Source organism: Dermacentor andersoni, chromosome 1, assembly GCF_023375885.2.
Source record: "Dermacentor andersoni chromosome 1, qqDerAnde1_hic_scaffold, whole genome shotgun sequence".
Taxonomy (NCBI): domain Eukaryota; kingdom Metazoa; phylum Arthropoda; class Arachnida; order Ixodida; family Ixodidae; genus Dermacentor; species Dermacentor andersoni.
This window is the reverse complement of record NC_092814.1, coordinates 89,518,964-89,540,833: the sequence shown is the minus strand read 5'-3', so window position 1 is coordinate 89,540,833 and position 21,870 is coordinate 89,518,964. Positions and strand designations below refer to the sequence as shown.

Below are 21,870 nucleotides of genomic sequence, written 5' to 3'. Positions count from 1 at the left end.
AGATTGAGCACACTTGTGAATAGGAATTGTTCACACTTAGAAGCATATACAGTCATCCTCAATGTAATTAACTTCAATGTTACAGAATCCACAATATGATAAACCTTTTTCATTCCTTTTAGTTCCGTTATATGCCTTTTTTTTCCTGTGATTTAGCAAAGTAATCTGGTTGTGCAGTTTTGATATAGTTTCATACATGTACCTAGAGTCTTTGTCACAAGCAGAAGACAAGAAAAACGCTGCCTGCCATTGCATTCATCATTTGTACACCTTCCTACGCATGAAAGTGTTGCCAGTGAACCGTAAAGAACACCAACTGTCGAGCAGAGGACAAAATGTGCCATTGCTCAATCTGTCATGCTGGTATGAAAATCTAGCTGGGCACTTTCCACTCGTGCATGTAGTTTTAAGGTCTGCCTCTAAACACCCCAGGAGCCAATCAGAACAGGAAAATGCCAACCAGAAGTGTGCTTATAAGTGCCTCCATGATGACGAAGGGAATGATCGTCTTTGTGTTGTCACATGGTGTCCTTATTGCAAACGAATACCACAAACAATATTATGGTGATCTTGGCCTTACGACTCACTACACATGTGAAAAAACAAACAAATGGGCAGTGATGATGATACATGGCACCATGTGATGGTGGCAGCTAGCAGTAAACAGTAAGCCTTTGATTTCATAATTATTGGTGAGTTTCTTGTTGGGTTGTGTTCATAAATGCTTACTGACAAGGTGCCATCCACCAAGGTTGTTCATGGAAACTGTGAAGTAATCTTCTGAAACATTGAAACCTTGTCTTTATTAAGTTTACAATTTAGCAAAGTTTTTCACTACAGGTAGGACTTCTTTATATCAAGGTTTGAATACATTTAGAATTATGTGCTACAGGTATGAAATAAAATAATAGAGAACACTGAAGTAATTTTTGCAGATAAATTGATTCATGATAGTACTGAAGGTCAGTAATATTGTGTCAGCTATACTGAGCGAAACATGCTCAGTGAAAAGTGTCATCACTTTTGATGCAAAAGTGATGACACTTTTGCATCAAAAACCACCTGGTGTTTGCCATAGTGGAGGTTGCCAATGACCCTTTTAGGTGCTTCTTTGCTTTTATTGCAATAGCAATTATATGGACACTCCAGGCGTATTTATGTCGTCAGCATCACCATCGCTGTGATGTTCTGTATGAAGTCCAACCACAATAACATCGTCGCTGTGCGCTGTATGCTTTATGTGCAAGTGAAACTTGTGAGAGTCACCTGACGATTGCGGCTCAATCTTGTGCGTGCAAGGGATGAAAGTAGGGAGGTCGAGGTTTTGGGGGTGAGGGGTACTAATCTGGCAGCTTCAGCATACGGCACGGCCGCAAAGGTGCCTATCTTGAAAGTGATCTGCGATGTGGACAAAGTGCGCCGAGTTCTGGTAGCTTTGTATGCGCTATGCTTTTGATGCTTAGTTTACATTGAAGCAAGAGGCAGCACTAAGGTCAATTCACTTGCTGCTGCTGCCGCACTTCCTCACTCCAGTGTTTTGACAGCAAGTTTCCGCGGTCATCGGGTGAGATGTGTTCATGTTTACCTCTGCGCGTGGGACACCGTGCTTGTTAATTTAGTAAGTGAATGTCTACAAGTTTATACAACCGATAAAACTACTATCCTTACTTCGTATAGCTGTCTGCTAATTTGCTATTGCAATCTATGCTTCACCTTTCGGGTGAAACTGCGACTTCTTTCTACTAGACTGCGACACGCTAAATCTGTGGCTCATCACCTCGCCAATCTCGTTGTGGGCAGCAATGTGTTATAAGTTAAGAAAGAAAGATGACGAGGGCAGCGGGCATTGTTAGATACGGGACCTTTTCCTGAGCTTCCTTCGAGTTCACCAGACCACATCGAATCGCGTCACACCTAATTAAGGAGCACAGAAGCACGTATACCACATTCCCGAGGCAGAGAGAGTGTTGATTTAAATGAAAATCAATCAGACTGTGCGGGTAAGAGACCGATCCGGGCCGACGAAATGTGTAACGGCCAGCACGAGGCGCGAGAAGGCGACATAAAAGAGAGTTCGAAGAGAAAGCACCGCAGAAAGAAGCGCCGTAGAGATCAGAAAGCGGTAAATAAAGTAGCGCAGCCAAAGACGGCGAAAGACGCAAAAAGCCAGGGCGCCAGGAAAAGAAAGGTGCTTGTCGTCGGGCTCTGTGCTCGAAATGTACTCGTGAGCTGTGTGCTCGTTTGCTGTATGCTTCGTCTTGCGGGCTCCATTTGGGAGTCACGCTAGACTGTGTAAATGTATCTCATGTTCAAATGTAAATAATATAAATAAATCCTGCTCGCCTAAGTCCCGACGAAGAGTCAAGTTCATCCCTACAACTACGACTGCCAAATCCTACATCTGGTTGACAGCGGTGGGAACGACTTCCAAATCTTACAGCATGTGCATCACAAGCTTGGTTTAGAATAAATCCAGCAACGGCCTCCATGGTCTTTGTCGATGGGCTTTCTCAGCTGTTGTTGTCCCATCTGCTACATTCTAGGTATAAGTGGAATTAAATGAACAGCTACTAGCCATGCTTGAGTGTGTATTGTTTATAACGCTTGAAGTGCTGTCCTTAAAGAAGAAGAATCTAAATGGCACTTGAGATGATCATTTAAGGTGTACCATAATATCTAACACCTTTCAATGATGGTGAAGTTCAAGTTTAATTTTGATCAATGGTGTGCAGCGTTGCTCGTGTTAGGGAGCTTGCAGGTTATTGCAGTAAGGAAGCAGTAGAAAATGCATGAATCAGATGTGATGTGTTGACCTACTGTCACGAGTGCTCTGTGTCGCCTTCTTTGCTAGGTGACTGGGGTCGTTGCAGTGCAATGAAAAACTGACTTTTTCAGCAGTTGGAGGCACTGAAAAACAGCTGACTCAGACATTTGAGTTAAATGGCTGCTTGCAGCTTCATCTGACCTTGACATCTAGTCATAAAGCTTTGGGTGCATAAGTGAAGAGCAAGGGTTTGGTGGGCATTTGGAATCTCCTTCACAAACGTTGGAAGGTCCACAGACTACCATATGAGAACCACTGATTTTGGTGATATTGTTGCTACAGGTATGGAGAGTTCAGCAGCACATAATCATACTACATATATGGCAAGGTATCGCTGTATTTTGGGCACTGCACTTAGGTTACTTGAATTATTCAGGCCACTTTCCTGTTTAGTGGCTACCGTATTTACTCGATTCTAACGTGCACCCAATCTTTTCGGCCAGAAATGAAAAGTGCAATGCCTTCGATTGTTCACTTACCAGCTTTTCATGGTAAGAGAGAGGAATATGGCTATTTATTCTCGCGAAGAAAATTGATTGCATCATCACTCATTGGCACTGTTGGAGGCCTCCTTATCACTATCAACTGCCGAGATCCTTTCATCTTCAGTGACTTCTACGACATTAGAGAGAGTACTGCATTACTTGACCACCTTGGAGATGATGGCAACCTAACTATAATGTCTAGAATATACTATAGCCTAATAAACTTAAGGAGCGGTCACAAACCTATGCAGCTCGTACAGCTGCAAGGGTGTGTGGATTGGATTACAGAACTTCTTAATGCCAATGATTTGTCGAGAACTTTTGTCACCATTGGAGATTTATTTTTGTACTTGAATCTAATGTGCATGTCACACTTGAGTAAACTTTTCAAATAAAGATTGCCTATTAGAATTGAGTAAATATGGTATGTGGGCTGCTTATTTGCTGACTCTGTACTACTCGGTCATAATTTATGGCTTAATAAAAATTGTGCTCTCTATGTTGCTTTTATTTCCTATAGCCAAATGCTCATTTCAGCATTGCACAAATTTTTTTGCCCCCATTTTAGGTGTTCAAAACACAGTCACATATGAGGCTACACTGTCTGATCCACACAGACCTCAAGCCATTCACCTGTCATCAGTGTGATTTCAGCACCAATGCCAAAGGGAATTTGTACACGCACATGCGTAAACACACTGGAAATTACTTCAAATGCACCCAGTGTGATTTTCGGAGCTGCAACAGAAGTCACATGGCTGAACATGAGGTAAGTTTCTGCTTACTTGTTTGCGTTATATATAAAGGAAATCCTGGAAAATTGTTGAAACATAGTACACACACTTTACAATGAGGTTCTGCCTATGATTTATTATGTTGGGGCCTCCTCCTGTGTGTATTTTGGTTGTGGATGTCACTTTTCTGTGTTATGGAAAAAAATAATGATTACTAGCCCTGAATAAAGCCTTAGCAGCCATCGTGCTTCCTTTAAGATGTTAATTTTTTTTCTACTCTATGCTGTAAATTGCATAGCCTTACAGTTTCAGATACAAAAAGTCCCCAGAAGGCTGGGATATGCGAAAGTGTAGAAAGTAGCAACAGGTGTTGCTGTAGTTTCCAAGATTTTATTACTGGTGCCAGCTTTCCAAGCTTTACTGCAGGCTGATGTCACATCAAGTACTGTTTCTTGGTAAAATGGCTTGCATTTGATATTTGACAAATGACTTGGAATTGGTCTGCAAATGACTTGATTATCCTGGGAAATTGTTGTCCGTAGGTTTTAAATGTCTACCACTGATCTTGGCCTGGGAACTAAAGCTTGTTTCCTTCTGGTACCACTTTGACTGCAAGTGCAAATCTCACTTGATGCTGCATTAGCTAAAGATGCCATTGGAGGAATCTGTTTGGCTTTGATCTGGATTTTCTGGATTGAAGTAGGCCTGAATGTGTTAGTCTGCTTAATTGACGGACTGTGTTATCCACTGAGTAGTGTAATAGGGGATCATGCAGGGTTCTCCTCTTGGTTGGTGGCAGTGGAAATGCTGCCTACCACTCCGGTTTACCGACTACTGTTGCGGTTTACTACCCACTGCTCTGGTTGGCCGGTCAAAACATTTATTTTTCTCACAATCTTCACATGTTTCTTTATCACGTGGAGACATATTAGAAAGAAAAGTAATGTGGAAGTTGAAAAATCACACTTTTCGAGTACTCTATCAACAAAAATTAGATAGAAAATCAGGTGTTGGGAGGTGCTATCGCTAGCGTGCAACTAACTTGACTTTCCGTTCATGCAAAGCCACCGTTTTGGAACCGTCGTCGAGAGGAGAAATCTGAGCTTCAGCTAGCCACAGTACCTTATTTATAAATAACGGCAAAAGAAGCAAACGAAAAATAAATAAAAAAATACTAGGGTTGCGATTCGTTTCTGGTGCCACGCGGACGCAGGAAGCGCTCCTAGTGGCTGATGCAGAATTTAGTCGCTGGCGTGTGTTTCGCGGGCATTTTGACAGCACCAAGCTGTGCAATTTTTTTGTCCCGGCGAAGTTTGGCGATTGCGGTAGGACACGTCACTGGCTTGCGTTGGTTTTGTTAATGTGTCCTAAGTACAAAATTGGTGAATTTACAATTCAATATGGCTGAATGGTCAAGAGAAAGAGCACTTCATTGAGTGTATATCCCACTCGCCCCCGGTCGCAAGCTGTCCACCCCTCAAAAACTTCTGTGGAGAACCTTGGCATATCATTATAGTGATTGAACAATAAACATTTAATTCTCTGCTGCGTTTTGAAAACAACCATGTAAATTCATTGCAAATGTACCTAAGCGGTAATACTATATTGTGAGAGCAATTAAATGGACACTCCAGGGGAATTTTTGCCATCATCATCGCTGTTATGTTCTGTATAAAGTACGAGTGTGATAAGACTGTGCCCTGTGCACCATATGCTGTTGGTGTGAGAGAAAGCATGTGAGGGTGAACTGGGAAGGATGGTGACTTGACAAGTGCAGTCTTTCTGCATGCGCAGTGTTGGAGGTCGCGTGATCAAGCGCTTGCAAAGGGGATGAGTGCACGCCTCCTCCTCTAGCTCGGCCATGGCTGTGCATGATTTTCCATGCGGCTGAGTGAATATGTGACCCATGCACTGTATTTTGGAGGTACTAAATTTCGGCGGGTGCAAAAGCTAAGGTAAAGCCAAGATGGCTGGTGGGTCCACGTGTGCTGTGTTCTCACGTGCCTTGTGTTTGAGCTTGTGTAATCTCAAGTTTCCAAGATGTGGTGAAACGAGAGGCAAGCACGAAGCATTCGCTTCCCACTGCTAGCGCGCTTCATCATGCTAGCTTTGTGACAGTGAGTGTTCGTGGTCATCAAGAGAGATTTGTTCATGTTTGCCTGTGTGGCACATGACACCATGCTTGTTAATTTAATTAGTATTTAATTAGAATGCTAATGTTTACTGCAACCTATACAGACAATAAAACTATGAACCTTACTTTGTGTAGATGTATAATACTTTACTATCATTATCACTGCTTTGCCTTTGGGGTGAAACTGCAACATTTTACTTTACATCTCATGTAATACTAAATGTAGCATTGCATGCGTAATGCAAAGATGTGAGATCGTTCCTCACCTGCGGCAAGTTGTTTTTTCATCCACTTTCATTGCCATTAATTTATCATCTAATTCAATTAGTAAATGCAAGTAATTTCCCCTATGTTTTCCTTGGTGCCCTTGTTTGCTGGCTTCTCATGATATAAATGTGGCATTTGAGGTACATAGTATGGGTAACGTAACGTGAGATGTTATGTTTCACATCAGATGTTTAACATTTCGTTTGAGAAGTTACGAACAAAAAAATGGACCAAGAATATCACTGTCTTTCATTATTTAATGTGCTAATTTAAGGCTTACGCCTTCCTATTATAGCAATTATAATTCTTGTCATTGATCTCCTTGACACCTTAATGTGGTCATTTCAGGCAACGCACAGCAGCGTTAGGCAGCGATGTGAGTTGTGCAGCAATGATTACAATACGATCAAGTCCCTTGTCAACCATGTGCGCAAGTACCATACAAGTCCAGCAGGAAAGCGCTATCTGGCTACTTTTCAAAGCAAACAGCTTCAGAACATGGCTGTACTGCACGTGTGCCACCTTTGTAATCGCAAGTTTAAAAAGAAGGTAAGTGCTTTAGTGCCCAAGCATGTCACTTGCTTCACAGCTCAGCAAAATTCTTGCTGTTCATGTCTGCCGTTTTGCCGAAGAAAGCATTCTGCCTATGTGAGCATTTCAGTACAACCTTGTAAGAGTAGATTGTGTTTAACATTTGCCATGGTCTTGTCCAGGTGGATCGTGATCGGCATTTGTTTGTGCATAATGTCCCTGAGCCCCCCACTGCGTACCAGTGTGGGCTATGTGGCTACCAGGCTTCACGGAGGACCTACTTGGAAAATCATTATAGGAAACACCGGCTCGTGTATGTCTGCTCTGTGTGCTGCGGTTTGCACCTCAGTGCCACAGCTCTTCGAGCGCACTTACAGGTTTGTGTACTGTTGCTGTTAAGAATGAGTGTAGTTTTCAGTGCGATCTGAAGATTGCTGCAGTCAAGTTAACAGTTCATGCTGGGATGCATATTGTATTCAGTGACAGCGCTTGTTTTTATGCTTAAGCTAGGCCATCAGCAAATTAATGGCTAGGAAACTGAACGTCTGCACTAGATTAATTTTTACTGGCATCCAAGATGTACATTCCTTGGTAGTCGGCTTTTTTACAAGTATGCATTAATTTTGCTTTGCAGAAATTGTGCAGAAGAATATCGAAGGACTGTCAGAGGAATGTCTTTTGTTTACCATATTTGTGTACACACTCAGAAACCCCAGGAACATATGACGTGGTTCTGTTCCTGCAACCTTAGCATTTAAATAGCTTTTCTTTTGAACACGCTTTTATAATAAAAGTGCTGTGTTGTTTTTGGCAGCCTACTCAGAAACCACTGTGGCAGAAACGTGTTTTGCTATCATCTTGCTTTAAGCTAATGTTGACTCTGACTGTAGGCTGTCGCCAACTCCACAAACACAGCTTCAGTTTTATATCCACTTGTAACTCAAAAGCAATTTTGAACCATTTTCTTAGGAAAAGCAGGCACTTGTAAGAATCGGCTAAATACAATGGTTGAGCGTTCCTCCTGGATAAGTGAACTGAATGCAGCAGTTATGCAGTTCAGTGCAACAATTATTCATATTATTGACAATGAAACTTTTTCCTACAGAAGAAAATTCTAGACATGCATCTTCTCCACAAAATTGTACATGAAGTTGTACTCTCCACCACATCTTAATGCTATCACCTTGTGCATCCCAACACTTTATTGAACATTCTTGCTCCTTTGCATGTCCCAATCTCCATGAATATCCTATACACTGTCGACAAGACTTCTGCAACTCCCTTGACTCATCAGTACTAGACACTTTGGTTAGTGTTTTCTAGGATCTTGCATTACAGTCTTGGTTCCTTTAGCCCATTACCTACCGTGCTATGTTTTAGCAAACAGAAGACAAATATGAATTCATTCTTTTTTTTTTTTCGTGATGTATAGAGACTGGGTTATAGGCAAATTCCTATTTGTTCCCATTTGTCAAGGGCCTATCCTTTTGGTGCATGAGCATGAATTATGGCTTAAGAAGTGTTTTTATCAGTGACTTTATAATGCCAATAAATGCATATTTCTATCCTTTGTGCCTTTATATGCTCATTATTGCTTTTAGCACCTGCAAATGCTTTTTGGGGTGCTTTTTCTTTCAGAAGCACATTCGATTACTTTTTTGCACAAGAACTGGCAGCACTGGCAGATGCTGTTGCTAATGGCAACGCACCTGGCAATGGGACTTGGCAAAAAGTGTTTGCATTGTCAATGTTGAGCTTTTAAAGGGGTTGCACCATCTGCCTATCACTGGTGTACAATGTCAGAGAAAAAGATGACAAAAAGTCTCTTTATTCAGCAGTGGACATTCAACTTCATGTTACACTGCAGGTGGGGATTTGAAATAGAAAGGTTCAAAATACTGTATTAAGAAAGGGGTACTGTAGACTATAGCTTGGAAGGACTGCTGACTAAACTGTGCTGCACATCTGTTAGGCAGGAGCATGTAATGTCCACTGGAAATACTGTTGACTGTAGTTATGCGGTTCTCTTTTTCGTCGCCTACCTTCTTTTTGATGTACAGGCATACCAGCCGATTACGGCTGGTCCAAACTCTGACATGGATGAGAAATAAACTGTACCTCTCTGCAGTAAACTTTGCCTCATACTTCGTTCTCCCACGCTCATTTTATATAAATAAGTGCATGTAAGGAGATACGTACTTCTGTGCTTCAACATATGACAAAAAGATGGTGGAGGCGACCAAGAAGGTGGAGCCGCTGCAGCCGGGTTTATTGAAGCTGGTCAGTCACAATGTTTCAGGGTAGTGGCAGGTGAATGCAGCCACTCAGGCTGGGCACGCTAGCATGCTTTTTTTTGCATGCAAATGTGCCTGTGCTGCTCTTCTTCCTCGATGGCGCTGTACACGATTGTCACGCCTTTACGCAGGCTCTCCTTCTAACGCACAGCACAATTGAAAAATATGCAGGAAAAAAGCATGACAAGAAGAAGGGAGATTATGTATGTGCAGCAGTTCATATTCACACTCCTGAAGGGCTCGGTTTCGGTTTTGCGCTGAAAATGAGTCAAAACTCTTGTTAAGGGCTCTTCATCTGTTTTAAAAGCCAATTTGTTATGAGCTTGTCATTAGCTACAAACATTCAATTAGCATTTGCAGCCTAACATTGATAAAAAAGTTAATTAGGCTTCTAATGATCCAACAGTGTGTTTTGTTTTGTCTGCCCTGGTTGTGAATCTTGTCCTGCAAAAAGTATTACTATGTCTTGAATCCCCTATTTTTAATAATTAGAGACAGTTTCTTTCTTTAATTTTATTTGGGCAAAACAAAAACTGATACACTTTTAGACTGTAAACGTTACATTTGCTACTTTTCACGAAGTGTGCTATGTTGAACTTTGGATTTTCAATACTATGTTCAACCACAATGGTTTTCATGCATGCAGTACAGGCCATATTTATGTGCCTCTGCTTGAAAATGAATGCAATTAATATAGGCCAACAGCATTTTCAATAGCATTTTCATCTTGCTTTACTATTGTGCTGTGGTTACAGTTGTTTCTCATTACTTTCATTAGAAAGACCATATAGAGAAGCGAGATGCAGCAAGTAACTCGAAGTCTGACTCCAGCATGGAATGTTTTGTGGCTGAGAGTGGTCCAGTATCTACTGCTGAAGAAACAGTGCCTGCACAAACCAGCTCTGAGCAAAGTGACACCCCTGAGCCTACTCGGGCCAGCACACAGTCTGATGCTGCCCCAGAAAGTGAAGGTATTGCACTGTATACAATGATGCAGTTATTTTTTGTCTCTTGATGAAGCAGTTGGCTATGTATGTGTAAATTATTTAATTTTAGGAAGGAAGAATCGCAAGCACTGCCCTTTGCTCTGCTTCCTGCAAGGTTGTCCTTCTTTGTTTCATTATTGCTTTTAATCGGGCATCCTGACTTTTTTACGAGGAAAATTAAGAGGAATACCGACTTATACTGTATTGCTAAAAACTAGGGGTGGGCGAATACCGAAAAGTAGATTTCGAATTGAATATCGAATCAAGAGAAAAAAGCCAAATGTTGAATCGAATATTGAATATCAGAAAATGTTTCACAAAATTCAGTGCTTACACATTGTGGGCAAGAAAACTCGGTGCTGTACATGCTCAGGAGTCTCCTAGCATTGCATAACAAGAATGTTGCAAGCTATCAGTAACTTAGGTACATAGAAATACCTAAAGAAAGTACAGTCTGCTCTTATTAAAGGGAACATCAAATTAGTATGCCAGCACCGATTACAGCTCAATTCTAGTATATGAATGTCTGTAAAATATTTGTTTTTATCAATACAATTTCTGTGGAACACAATCAAGCTCAATCATGAATGCTTACAGTAACTTTTTTGTTTTGTTCTTTAAATAATATTGCTATTCTACAGAGGCAGTATGTCATTAAAATTTGCATTTGAAAATTGTTACCTTTGCATTGATGGGGCTGATGACACCATTACAAGCACAAGTGAAATTTTAAAGATTTTCACCTCTTGCTGTTCGCTGTGGAATTGTACTTCGCACCATAATGTTTATTAGTATACCAGCTGTCTCTCTTTTTGACTGTGCTGATCTTAAGAACTAATAAATAACCCATAGCATACTGTCACTTTCTTCCACTTTGGCTGGTTTACTTGAAGGGGTGGACACTATGATGCATGACAAATCATAATCTGCAGGTTATTAATTAATTTATTGCTCTGTGCACTACTGTCAGCCTGAGTGACAGGCTTTAGACAGGAGTGGGCAATACAGAATAACTTTGCAGTAATTTGAGTAGTAGAAGGGTAATTGTTGCATGTATTACAGACTAAAAAAACGTTCATTGGAAATCGCTTCCATGTAACAATAAGCCATCATACCACTTTTTGTAGAAACGAGCTGATTAACAAAATATTTTTGGGATATGTGTTTCACTTGTGGAATTATTGAAAGAAGTTAGCGCTTGAGGCATATCCAAATAGTAGGAATCCTATTGAGATGCTAACTGTTTTCAAAATGTCATTGATTAGCCCTAACTTGCACAGTGTGATTTATAGTGTAATGTGTGTCCAGCATTTTAAATAATCTACCTTAAGTGACAGAATTGTGCCAATCACAGGTGATCTGAAAAAATATGTGTAAAATGAATGGACAACTGATACCATAGGCACCGACTATGGGGGGGCTGCAGGGCCCGAACCCCCTCCGGAGTTTTCCGGTGGAGTTTTCATGTGTGACAACTCATGAAAAAAAAAACCTCTTTTAATAATTTACAACATTTATTAGGGATGTAAACATCGTCACTTGCACGCAGAGGTCATAAGTATATATACAGGGTGTCCCAATTAGCTATCATGCAGCCAGAATTAAAAAAAAAAAAAAGAAAGGAGCAATTGCATTACTTGAAGAAAACCTGGTGCATATTGTTTCCGTAACAGTGGAGTAGCTGTCAGTAAATTTTTCATTACTGAGATTTAATTAGGTAATTATAATTGTCTAACTCGATACATACTATCCTAATTATCAAAGTGTCAATAAGAATTTGTAGACACAGCCAAGGGACATCTAATTGCGGTATTTTCAGCGCCGTACTAATTGCGTACAAATTTTTTCCGACTGATAAATAAACCCCGCGAAATATGAAAAACACCACCTGACTGTGCTCCCACCCACATCGTAAAGCAGCGCCCTCGAACAAGCTCCTCTGAGTTAGCCAGAGCGAAGTAAAACAAATAAAGAAAAACATTGTGATTGATCTAGTTCCTTATCTGCCACGCCCAAGCTGAAGTAACATGTTGCATTTGGTGTTAGTTGGAAACAAGCTGGGATAGCTGTTGTCGTAGAATAGATAAAGTGCATGGATTGTGTGTGTTTCTTTTTTTTTTTTTTTGCCACAAAACCTATCACCAAAAAAGTGAATTGACGACGTCAGTGCAAAGGTTTAAAGGTGCGTTTTGTTTTGTCTCAGTCACCATGTCTTTCTGCATGGGCAGAAGGAAAATGCGATCCTTGCCTTGGGAGCTGCAAATGGCAAGAGGAAGGCCGCAAATATATATCAGTCATGGAAATGTGGCAGTAGACCAAATGCATTGACTATCATCAGAAATTATGAAAACCAGAGACAAACCGTCAGCTTCCAGAAACAGCGGCGGAGGACTCCAGCTTTAACTCCTAGGCTACGCACGGATGTTCTAGCATTTATGGCTACAAAACCTTATGCTAGCTTGAGGGACGTGGCCGTCCAGGTACCAATTTCCAAGTTATCAGTTTGGAGGGTTCTAAATGACTCAGCTTTTCACCCGTACCACTTTAACCTGCACCAATGCTTGCAAGATATGGACTTGCAGAATCGTCTAGATTTCTTGAATTGGGTCCTCACAAAAGCCGATGAGTCACCGGACTTTCTGAGCAGCATCATGTGCACAGATGAAGCCAGTTTTTGCAGAAATGGCCAGCTAAATTTGCATAATGCACGCTGTTGCAGTGACTCCAATCCACACTGGGTAAAACGCACTCGGCACCAGTACCAGTGGTCGTTCAGTGTGTGGTTCGGAATTTACACTGGGGCTATAATCAGTCCCATCTGCTTCGATCACACACTGACTGGACAGTGTTACATGGACAAAATCCTTGAAGGAGTGGTGGATGAGTTTCTCAGCAAAGTCCTGCTGTCATGTCTTGCACTTGTGTGGTATCAGCAACATGGAGCGCCAGCACACAGCAGCAGCCGAGTACGAAACTGGCTGGATGCCAATTTTCATGCGCAATAGATTGGAAGGCACAGGCATGTAAATTGGCCAGCTAGGTGACCTGACCTCTCTCCATTTGGTTTCTTTCTTTGGGGTTATCTGAAAGATTGTGCTTACGTGATTGAAACGGATGTCAGATGAGCTCAAGGCAAGGATAATGGATGTCTGCCGTAGAATTCCAGCGTCGGTCATCAAGAAAGCCACAGAAGATGTGATAATGTGGATTTAGTACTGTGTAGCTGCAGAAGGAGAGCTATTCGAACACGTCTTCTAGGTTGCAGCTGGTGTTCAACAGTGCTTACGAATTCATAGATAATAGGGGCGCACTGAAATCTGATAGTTTTAAATGCGTAAGCATTTCTATTCTTACCCAACGGAAAAACCGTCCCTCCCTCTGTTCGTCCCGTAAGACAATCGCTTTCAACATAGCATCTGCAGCAGCGAGCGAATCCACCTGTGCGCTACGTCTCGCTTCAACGCCAACGAAGCAGTGAGAACACAGCTCTCACAGAGCTCTCGGCACATGCTGCACTCTGCCACTTTCGCAGATCGCTTTCAAAATACGGGCCGTGCTGCCGTGCCAGACATAGCCGCCGGGGCATGGTTGATCACGGTTCATAATGGTTCAGGGTTCCTAATAAATGTTGCATATATTTCCTTCATTTGCTACATCTTCCTGGTCATTTCATTACACGTCCACATCTGCTGAGGGTTATCTATAACACCAGTGACCATTGCTTCTACGTTGTCTCATGCAGGTCTCACTTAACAGTTCGGTGTTGCAACCATGCTTCTCCATTTCATGGTTCTTTTGTGGTGATTCTCACAATTATATGAAACATACCAACATGCTACCACAAAACACCGCATAAGTACTACGAAATGCTTACGCATCATCCAGATAAATCCCAGAGAAGATTCTGCAAAAATTTTTTTCTTCTCATATTTTTTTTTTGGGGGGGGGGGGGTGGGGGGCAGACGTAGTTTTTTGTGCAGAAGTGGTACATTTACTTTCTTGAATGTGTAAAGAAAGGCTTTTGCCTTTTCTCTACACGTGAGTCACTTTCTGGTTTGCTTATTTCGCTTTTATTTTTTGCCATGAAGCTGTTTTTGCAGAATGTATACAGTCTAATGAAAAATACAACCCTCATAATGATTTGGCTTTGGTCTGAAGCAAGTTTCTGGCATGAAATATAGCTGCGCTTGCACTCTTTCGATATGGTGCGAGCAGAGCTGGCATTGTGAAACATTATATGTGTATTATTACTTTTCGCATTTGGCGTGTGGTCAGAGCGGCGCTCGCTGCTTGTGCTCCTGCTGTACCATTATCAAGGTGATGCGCTGGCTCTTCAGGTTTGCAACAGGCAAAACAGTTGCTTTCGATCAGCTTATTTGAGGGCGCTGCTTTATAATGTGGATGGAAGCACAGTCACGTGGTATTTTTCATTTTTCGTGGGGTTTCTTTAGCAGTCGGAAAAAATCGTATGCAATTAGTACATTGCTGAAAACACCGCAGTTAGATGTAATTTGGGGGTGCCTACAAATGCCTCATTGACACTTTGATAATTACGACAGTACTTCTCAAGTTAGATAAAAAATTATATTTACCTAATTAAATCTCTGTAACGAAAAAGTTACTGGCGGCTACTCCACTGTACTGGAAACAATATGCAGTAGGTTTTCTTTGAGTAATGCAATTGCTCTTTTTTAAAGTCTTGGTGCATTATAGTTGGGACACCCTGTATAATTCACTCAGTAACTGAAATGAGGCCAAGCCGGATTCACTCTAAATCAGAATCAACAGCAGTCATGTGCAACAGCGCTTATACTCAGACTCAAAGAAAGAAAAAGAGAGAGATGCTGCAATTTCTCTGGAAAGGCAAAGCAGTATTAGTGATAGCAAAGTATAAAAGAATTTCACAAAGGAAGATTACACCACCGAGAGACGCCAGATTCTTGGTGCTGCGAGAGGACTCGGGCTGCGAATTTCAGCCATTTTCTACTATCAGGTCTTGTATATACACATATAAGGCTGTCATTTCAGTGAACAATGCATCGAGGTCACACGAAGTTTCTTTATTAAACTGTTATTAAAGGTTATATATATATATATATATATATATATATATATATATATATATATATATATATATATATATATATATATATATATGGGGTTCGGAAAGCTGGTTGGCCCCCCCCCCCCCCCCTCGAAAAATTAAAACTTTCTGGCTATGACTGATACATGTCTTGCCTGTAAAATGGGCATGAAGGTGTTATTGCTTGACTCTTGTTTGTATCTGATTTATAGTAAACAAGACTTTGTTGCTTGTTCTTTTGTTTTTTGAAGCGAGCACTGAAGCAGCAGTGTCAAGTGATGCAACAGTTGATTCACTTTTTGCTGATTCGATCAGCCAAAGTTGGTATCTTCCTGAACCTGATGGGATTGCTAGTGGCTATGCCAACATTCCGCAAGAACTTACTGAAGGCTCCCAGGAGTGTGACCCTGATACCCCTACTGACACACAGGTATGTGGGTTGAATTTGTGAAATTTTTATGTAATGTACGATTATTGTCAACTGAAGGCAATTAACCCTTTCTGGTTCAATGATTCCTGCAGGAATCATAATGTGTTTGCAGGAACTATCTCACGTTAAAGGAACACTAAAAGCAAATATTAAGTCAAGCTAAAGTGATAGATTAGTGCTCGAGAATCTCCAAGACGTCAATATTATCGTGAACAGAGCCTTAATAATCTAGAGATTGAGGTAAATGCAGGACATGATTAGAGACTCCCCTGGGAGATTCAAGTACTTGCCTGATGACAAAAGCACTCCTCAGTTAAATTCTGTCTCTAGTACTCAACCAGTCGTTGAAAAAAACAACCTTGTATTATAAGACAAAGTAAAATGATGCTTGTCCAGTTATATTTCATTTTTAGAAAAAAGAACTCATTGAAATTACCCTTGACAAAGATGCTGGTGGTCGAAAGGTTTCGTTTTTGCTTGACTCTGCACTGCCCGCGCTTTTGCGTTTCAGTAGTTCCATTATCGCATGATGCTGCACTGGTGTTGCTGGCTCGCAAAACTCACATAAACTGAAAGTAACAGAGAATTCGACTTCCATGTGATGTCGTGGGATGCCCAAATGCTCTATGCCACTTCACAATGTGATGCCAGAGTCAACGTGATCAGGGTACTAGGCTTTTTCATTAATGCAAACTGTCAAAACCTACGGAGCTCAAGAAAATCACCCTTAAAACGGATAACGTCTGCACGATGATCAGACGCCTGGCAGAAAGACACAAGGTCATGAAAGAAGATAACCTCATCAGGTTAATCAACTCTTTTATACTCGTGTCATATTTCATATGCCACTGCCATGTACAACTGGATGCAGCTTCAACTCAAGAAGCTTGATGCAGCAATCAAGAAGGTTGTTAAAAGTGCATTGGGGCTCCCAATTAGAACCAGCACTGAAAAACTGCTTAAATTAGGAATACACAACACAACCATGGAGATCGCGGAGGCTCAAGAAATATTGCAAATAGCGAGACTATCTACAACCAGCATGGGAAGATCAATCCTGGACAAGCTCATGATCATCAACCCCATTACGGATCCGGCACAGTACACTGAAGTTCATCAAGAATTCGCAGACGACATAATTGTCGCACCACTACCCGGGAATATGCACCCAACACATAACAGCAATAGGAGAGTTGCACGAGCCAGAACATTAATCAAGAAAATGGATAAAGGTGGCAGAGGAGCCTGCTTTGTTGATTCGGCTGTCTACAGGGATTGAACTAAGTTCGCGGTGGCGGTAGTGGATCACCAGGGCAAATGTACCAACTGCGCCACGGTCTACACTAGCAAACTTGAAATCGCTGAACAAGTTGCCATTGCATTGGCACTAACAGACGATAAATACACAGAAAGTGTCTCGAAAATGGCTATTAGAGCTTTCAGTAGCGACAAGATTGCCCCACAGGCTGCGAAGGATAATTAACACAAGACAAACAAATGTTACACATTACATTTATTGGTTCCTGGTGCACCTTCATTCACTTGATGACATTCCCGTCAATCCAAATGAACCAGCCAACAGCATCACCTGTGAACTTACAGACTGGGCCGCTGTTACATATGGCTTTGATTCTGCTGGATTGGAGAACCTACAGAGAGATACGCTCATGACATACAATGAAATTACAAAATATTACTACATGGGAAGGAGAAAGTTTGCACCCCCTCACTATTGGATAAACAGAGCACAAGCAATTACACTTAGACAATTACAAACACAGTCCGATTATTCACCTGCATAATGAATGGTATGACATTGCAGACATGAATATTATATGCAAAGAAGGCAAAAAGGAGATATGCACGCTTGAACATATGCTCTGGGCTGGGAGTGTGGGTCACTTGGTCCTGGCATTTCCCAGAATCGCTTTTCAGGAATGATTAAATCCCACGATCATATCCCTCAAGTCCTGGCTGTCCACTACGCTCGTGATAGGGCTAGGAGGCTTGACCTCCCGGTCCCAACATGGGACTAGCCAGGCAGGTGGCAACACCTTGTACAGGACCTGAATAAAGTTTTTTCCTCCTCCTCCACTTGACCAAAAAGCAGCTGCAGTGGTGAATCCATTGCTCCGTCTTTAAAGCCCCTCGATGCTTTATCTCTCTTGGCTCAGTACTGCTGTCTGTTGGGTGCTGTTTTACTCACCGACGGCAGCAAAGAGTGGCGATGGCATATGCAACCTCACCACTCCCCCTGTTGGGTGACGGGAGATTTGAATTTCAAAAACGGTATTCTTTCTCGTCAAAAAAGTATTTTCTTGGCACAAAACAAGTGTTGCAAGGTTTCATGAATGGTGTTTAAATAGTCCATGTCGCCTTAGTATTTACCTTTAGTGTCTCTTTAAAAAAAAAAACTATTTTTAGAAATGCGAGTGTAAGCAATGCCCATGACCTAATTTGTCGACTTTGCGCCAGAGATAAATATGGCTTTTACTGAAATTTCACAAATGTCCGTGCGCACTATTTTTGGAGCCTGCTGCCTAATGTGTATAATCTGCCCTTGGTGGCATAAAAATTATGTTCAAATAATCCTTGGCCGTATTTCACACAATTATGGTTCTGAATTGATAAGTTTAAAGAGCCACATGCTACTCCCAATGCATTGAGTTCTTGGAAGTTCATGAGAAAAACCTTTGATTCATTGCTAAAGACTCCAGTGGGAATTTTTTCTTCGTTTTTCCCTGACTTTTGCCATTCAGATGCACGTAATATAAAATTTTCACTTAATTAAAGAATGCAGACCAGGAAGGATTACCTAAGTGTCAGTTCATTAATTCTCGAAATGATGCTTACACTTTGGTATTCTATGATTGGCTTAGGTAACTTGTTTGGTGGCTGTCAGCTTGTTTTGCATTGTAGCATGGTGGCAATTGTGATATTGTGCATCCTTTGAGACTGAACTTCTCAAAACTGGTGCAAGGCACTTATTCTTGCAGATGTTTATACTTTGAGCACTGGGTAACTTCAGTTTTGCAATCGAAACATGCCTCTAAAGTTGTAATTAAATGATAATTAGTGAACGTGGTAATTGATCATATTTATTATTACTGCTCGAACTGTGATAGTATCAGCAACAGTGATAGTATAAGCAGCTTGTTCAACAAAAATGATAATTTTTCCTCAAATCCCCAATTTTTTGTAATAAATGCAATTGTTGCTCAAACTCCTGGTATGTGAAATATTAGTATGTTTCTAATTTTCGCTAATACTAATGCTTTTTATTTGGAAATCATCAAATTACTCAGCATGCAAATTTTAAATTTTGCCTTTTTGCATTTCTCCAACCATTATTAATCATAATGACCTAGTACTGTTTCATATCGTTATTCTTTTCACTGTGAGGCTGAAGTTCAAATGTTAACCTGAACTGAACTGAGAAAAGTTTGTTTATTGATGCTTTAAATGATTTTAGTTTCTACACCATTGTCCTTTACTGATGAAATTGTAACTGAACTATGCCTTTGTCTGCCTCATTCAGATCCGCCAATTGGAACATTACAAGTTATGTTATTTTTTAGCTGACAGTTACATGCATTTGCCATACAAACATCTTCGAGAACTTGCTGAAGGTGTATCTGGTAGCATAGTAAGCAGAACTGTTTGCAGTAATTTAGCACTAGTCCGAATTAGGAGCTTCATGATAATGGTGTCCAAACAAGCCAAAAGGGTCAGAAGAAGATGAAGATCTGAACTTATCAAAACGGCTTCAAGCTGAGACTTGCCTTGTTTTTCTACTGTTGATCAGTGTATTGCATTAAAGCGCATGTTGAACAATGTGCAGTGGATTTTGTAGATGGCCTGGCCCACAGCAGTGGTGCTCCTGCACTCGTGCTTTGTGTTGCAGGTTACCTCAGCCCAGCAGAGTGGACCCCTCAGTGGTGCTATGACGGGGCTGTGGTCAATGTCACAGCTGCACTACAAACAGCTCAATATGGAAGTTTATTCTAAAATTCGGGAAGTATTTGGAGAGGAAGAGTGTCCCGACTGTGGTCGCCTCTTTCATAGTCGCATTGATTTGGATCCCCACCGCCTTACCCATACGGATGACAAACCCTTCAAGTGTGCCAAATGTCCTTATTCTTCAGGTTCTAAGGTTGGTTCACTCTTTATCTAGTTTTCTTTTCCATATCTTTTCCCTGGCTGTGGCATAGGATCAAATTCCAGCTGTGTTGCCTGCATTCTAATGTGGGTGGAATGTTAAAATGCTCATATATGTAGATTTAGGTGCATGTTAAGGGGCTCCAGATAAATAAAGTTAATCCAAAGCCCCTCCCCCCCCCCCCCCCCCGCCCCACCTCCCCCAATGGTGTTCCTTATAGCCAGACTGTTCTGGGATTTAAAACTCCATCAGTTTATTATTTTTCCCGGCATTTGACACAAACTGCAGTGTCTGTATATTGCTCTATGATAGAGCTGTGATCCGATGACATTTGTGTTGGCATATATGTTCACTCAGTGAGAAGCCACAGAAGTTTAACATGGTAAATACTGCATTAGCGTGTAGCCTCGGTTTTTGCACACATTGCCACTAGAGAAATCGTAGTATGTTGTCCTGCTAAAGGATTCATGGTTTATGCAACTTGTTTGCTGGTTTTGTGGGATTTGTGTTTCCCTTTTCATTGAATTCTTATCCTGTATTTTCTTGCCCTGGTAAGTACTTGATGTTAAAAGATTAAAGTAGTCATAGTTTTTTTTCATATTCATTATCTGTGATCAAGTAAACTTACGTGATAGATATGAGGAATCTGATGGTGACACTCTTGGATCATGTTTAAATAGAGCATAGTTTTTGCTTCCTTGTTTCTTCCTTTCTTTTTTTTTTTTTTTTTTTTGTAGGACAACCTGAAACGGCACCAGGAGACTGCACATGAAGGGCGCACCTTTCCTTGCGAACGATGTGATTTCGTGGCACAGTCTCGGAGCTCACTGTTCCAGCACCGTCAGAAGCATACAGCTAATGGTGGTCAAGGCCGGTGCCCAGTATGCCAGCGACAGTTCCCATCCTGGCGCATTCTGCGTCAGCACTTGCTCTCCCAGCACCCAGATTCACAGCAGTTGTTTAAAGTACGGTGCAATTTCAGCCAGCAGTGTTTCAGCCATTATTCATGGTTTGGCATGCATTTCTAGTCATGTACCATTGCGGTACACCCTAATGCATCTAAGAAAAGAGCATGATAAATCATTGTTGGAAAGAGAACAGCCTCGAAGTTAATTGAACTTGCCTTTGTTCAGTGATGGCCTGCATTCAGCATGTTCCCATGTGCCAGAGCATGAATGAACTGCCTGATGTGAGGCAATATTGGTGAACTGAACTAGGTTGTAGATATTTAAAGCAGAAGAATGAATGAATGCTCAGTTTTATTCTGCTCTTCCTAAGCTTTCCTTCCCCATTCCTCTTGGTGCCGTTAGCTATAACAACTTACTCTACTTCAGGTACCTGGTGGTCCCCCTCGAGTGATGGGGCGCCTAGGCCGGCGCACCTACAAATGCCCATACTGTGGTCGTGTGTTTCATCGTTCAAGCACAGATCTTCAGAAGCACATGTGGATTCACGAAGGCGTAAAGCCGTTTCAATGCCCAGACTGTCCATACCAGTGTCGCAGCCGCAATAATCTGAATGTTCACCGTCTTACGCACTCCAACGACAAGCCACACCTTTGTGACCAGTGTGGTAAAGGGTACAAGTCTAAAGCTGCCCTACGCTTGCATACTCGGTAGGTTCTGCTATAATTCTCCAAGTGCAGTGCAGTGCAGTGCAATGCAAAAAAGGAAAGTTTGCATCCCCATATGGAACAGTCATACTGTTACAATTAACACTAACTGGAACTGTAGCATTGTTTTTCTTCCATCCTTACTGTGGGCTTCTGCAGTATGGTCATAGTGATCATGCTTTAAATCACAAAGGTGATCTTTCTCTTCCTTTGTCATGCTTGTGAAATCTGTTTCACATAGACAGATTGAATATGTAAAGAAACATTTGCTTTTCTCTCTGACTAAGTACTCGCCCTATTCTTAGACAGGAAGAGCCTGAAAAAAAGCTTG

General features: G+C 41.4%; 1 protein-coding gene across 2 annotated transcripts in view; it reads left to right on the top strand.

The window, feature by feature from the left end:
* The window catches only part of LOC126544307 (uncharacterized), a 64,296-nt gene that overhangs the window by 28,653 nt on the left and 13,773 nt on the right, over positions 1–21,870 (top strand). For both annotated transcript variants that reach the window (XM_050191568.2, XM_055061731.2), the window contains 8 exons: positions 3,878–4,078; positions 6,793–6,993; positions 7,158–7,352; positions 10,048–10,240; positions 15,590–15,768; positions 19,673–19,921; positions 20,665–20,892; positions 21,262–21,542. In XM_050191568.2, coding sequence (XP_050047525.1) covers positions 3,878–4,078; positions 6,793–6,993; positions 7,158–7,352; positions 10,048–10,240; positions 15,590–15,768; positions 19,673–19,921; positions 20,665–20,892; positions 21,262–21,542 — 1,727 coding nt within the window. The remainder of the gene's footprint in view (positions 1–3,877; positions 4,079–6,792; positions 6,994–7,157; positions 7,353–10,047; positions 10,241–15,589; positions 15,769–19,672; positions 19,922–20,664; positions 20,893–21,261; positions 21,543–21,870) is intronic.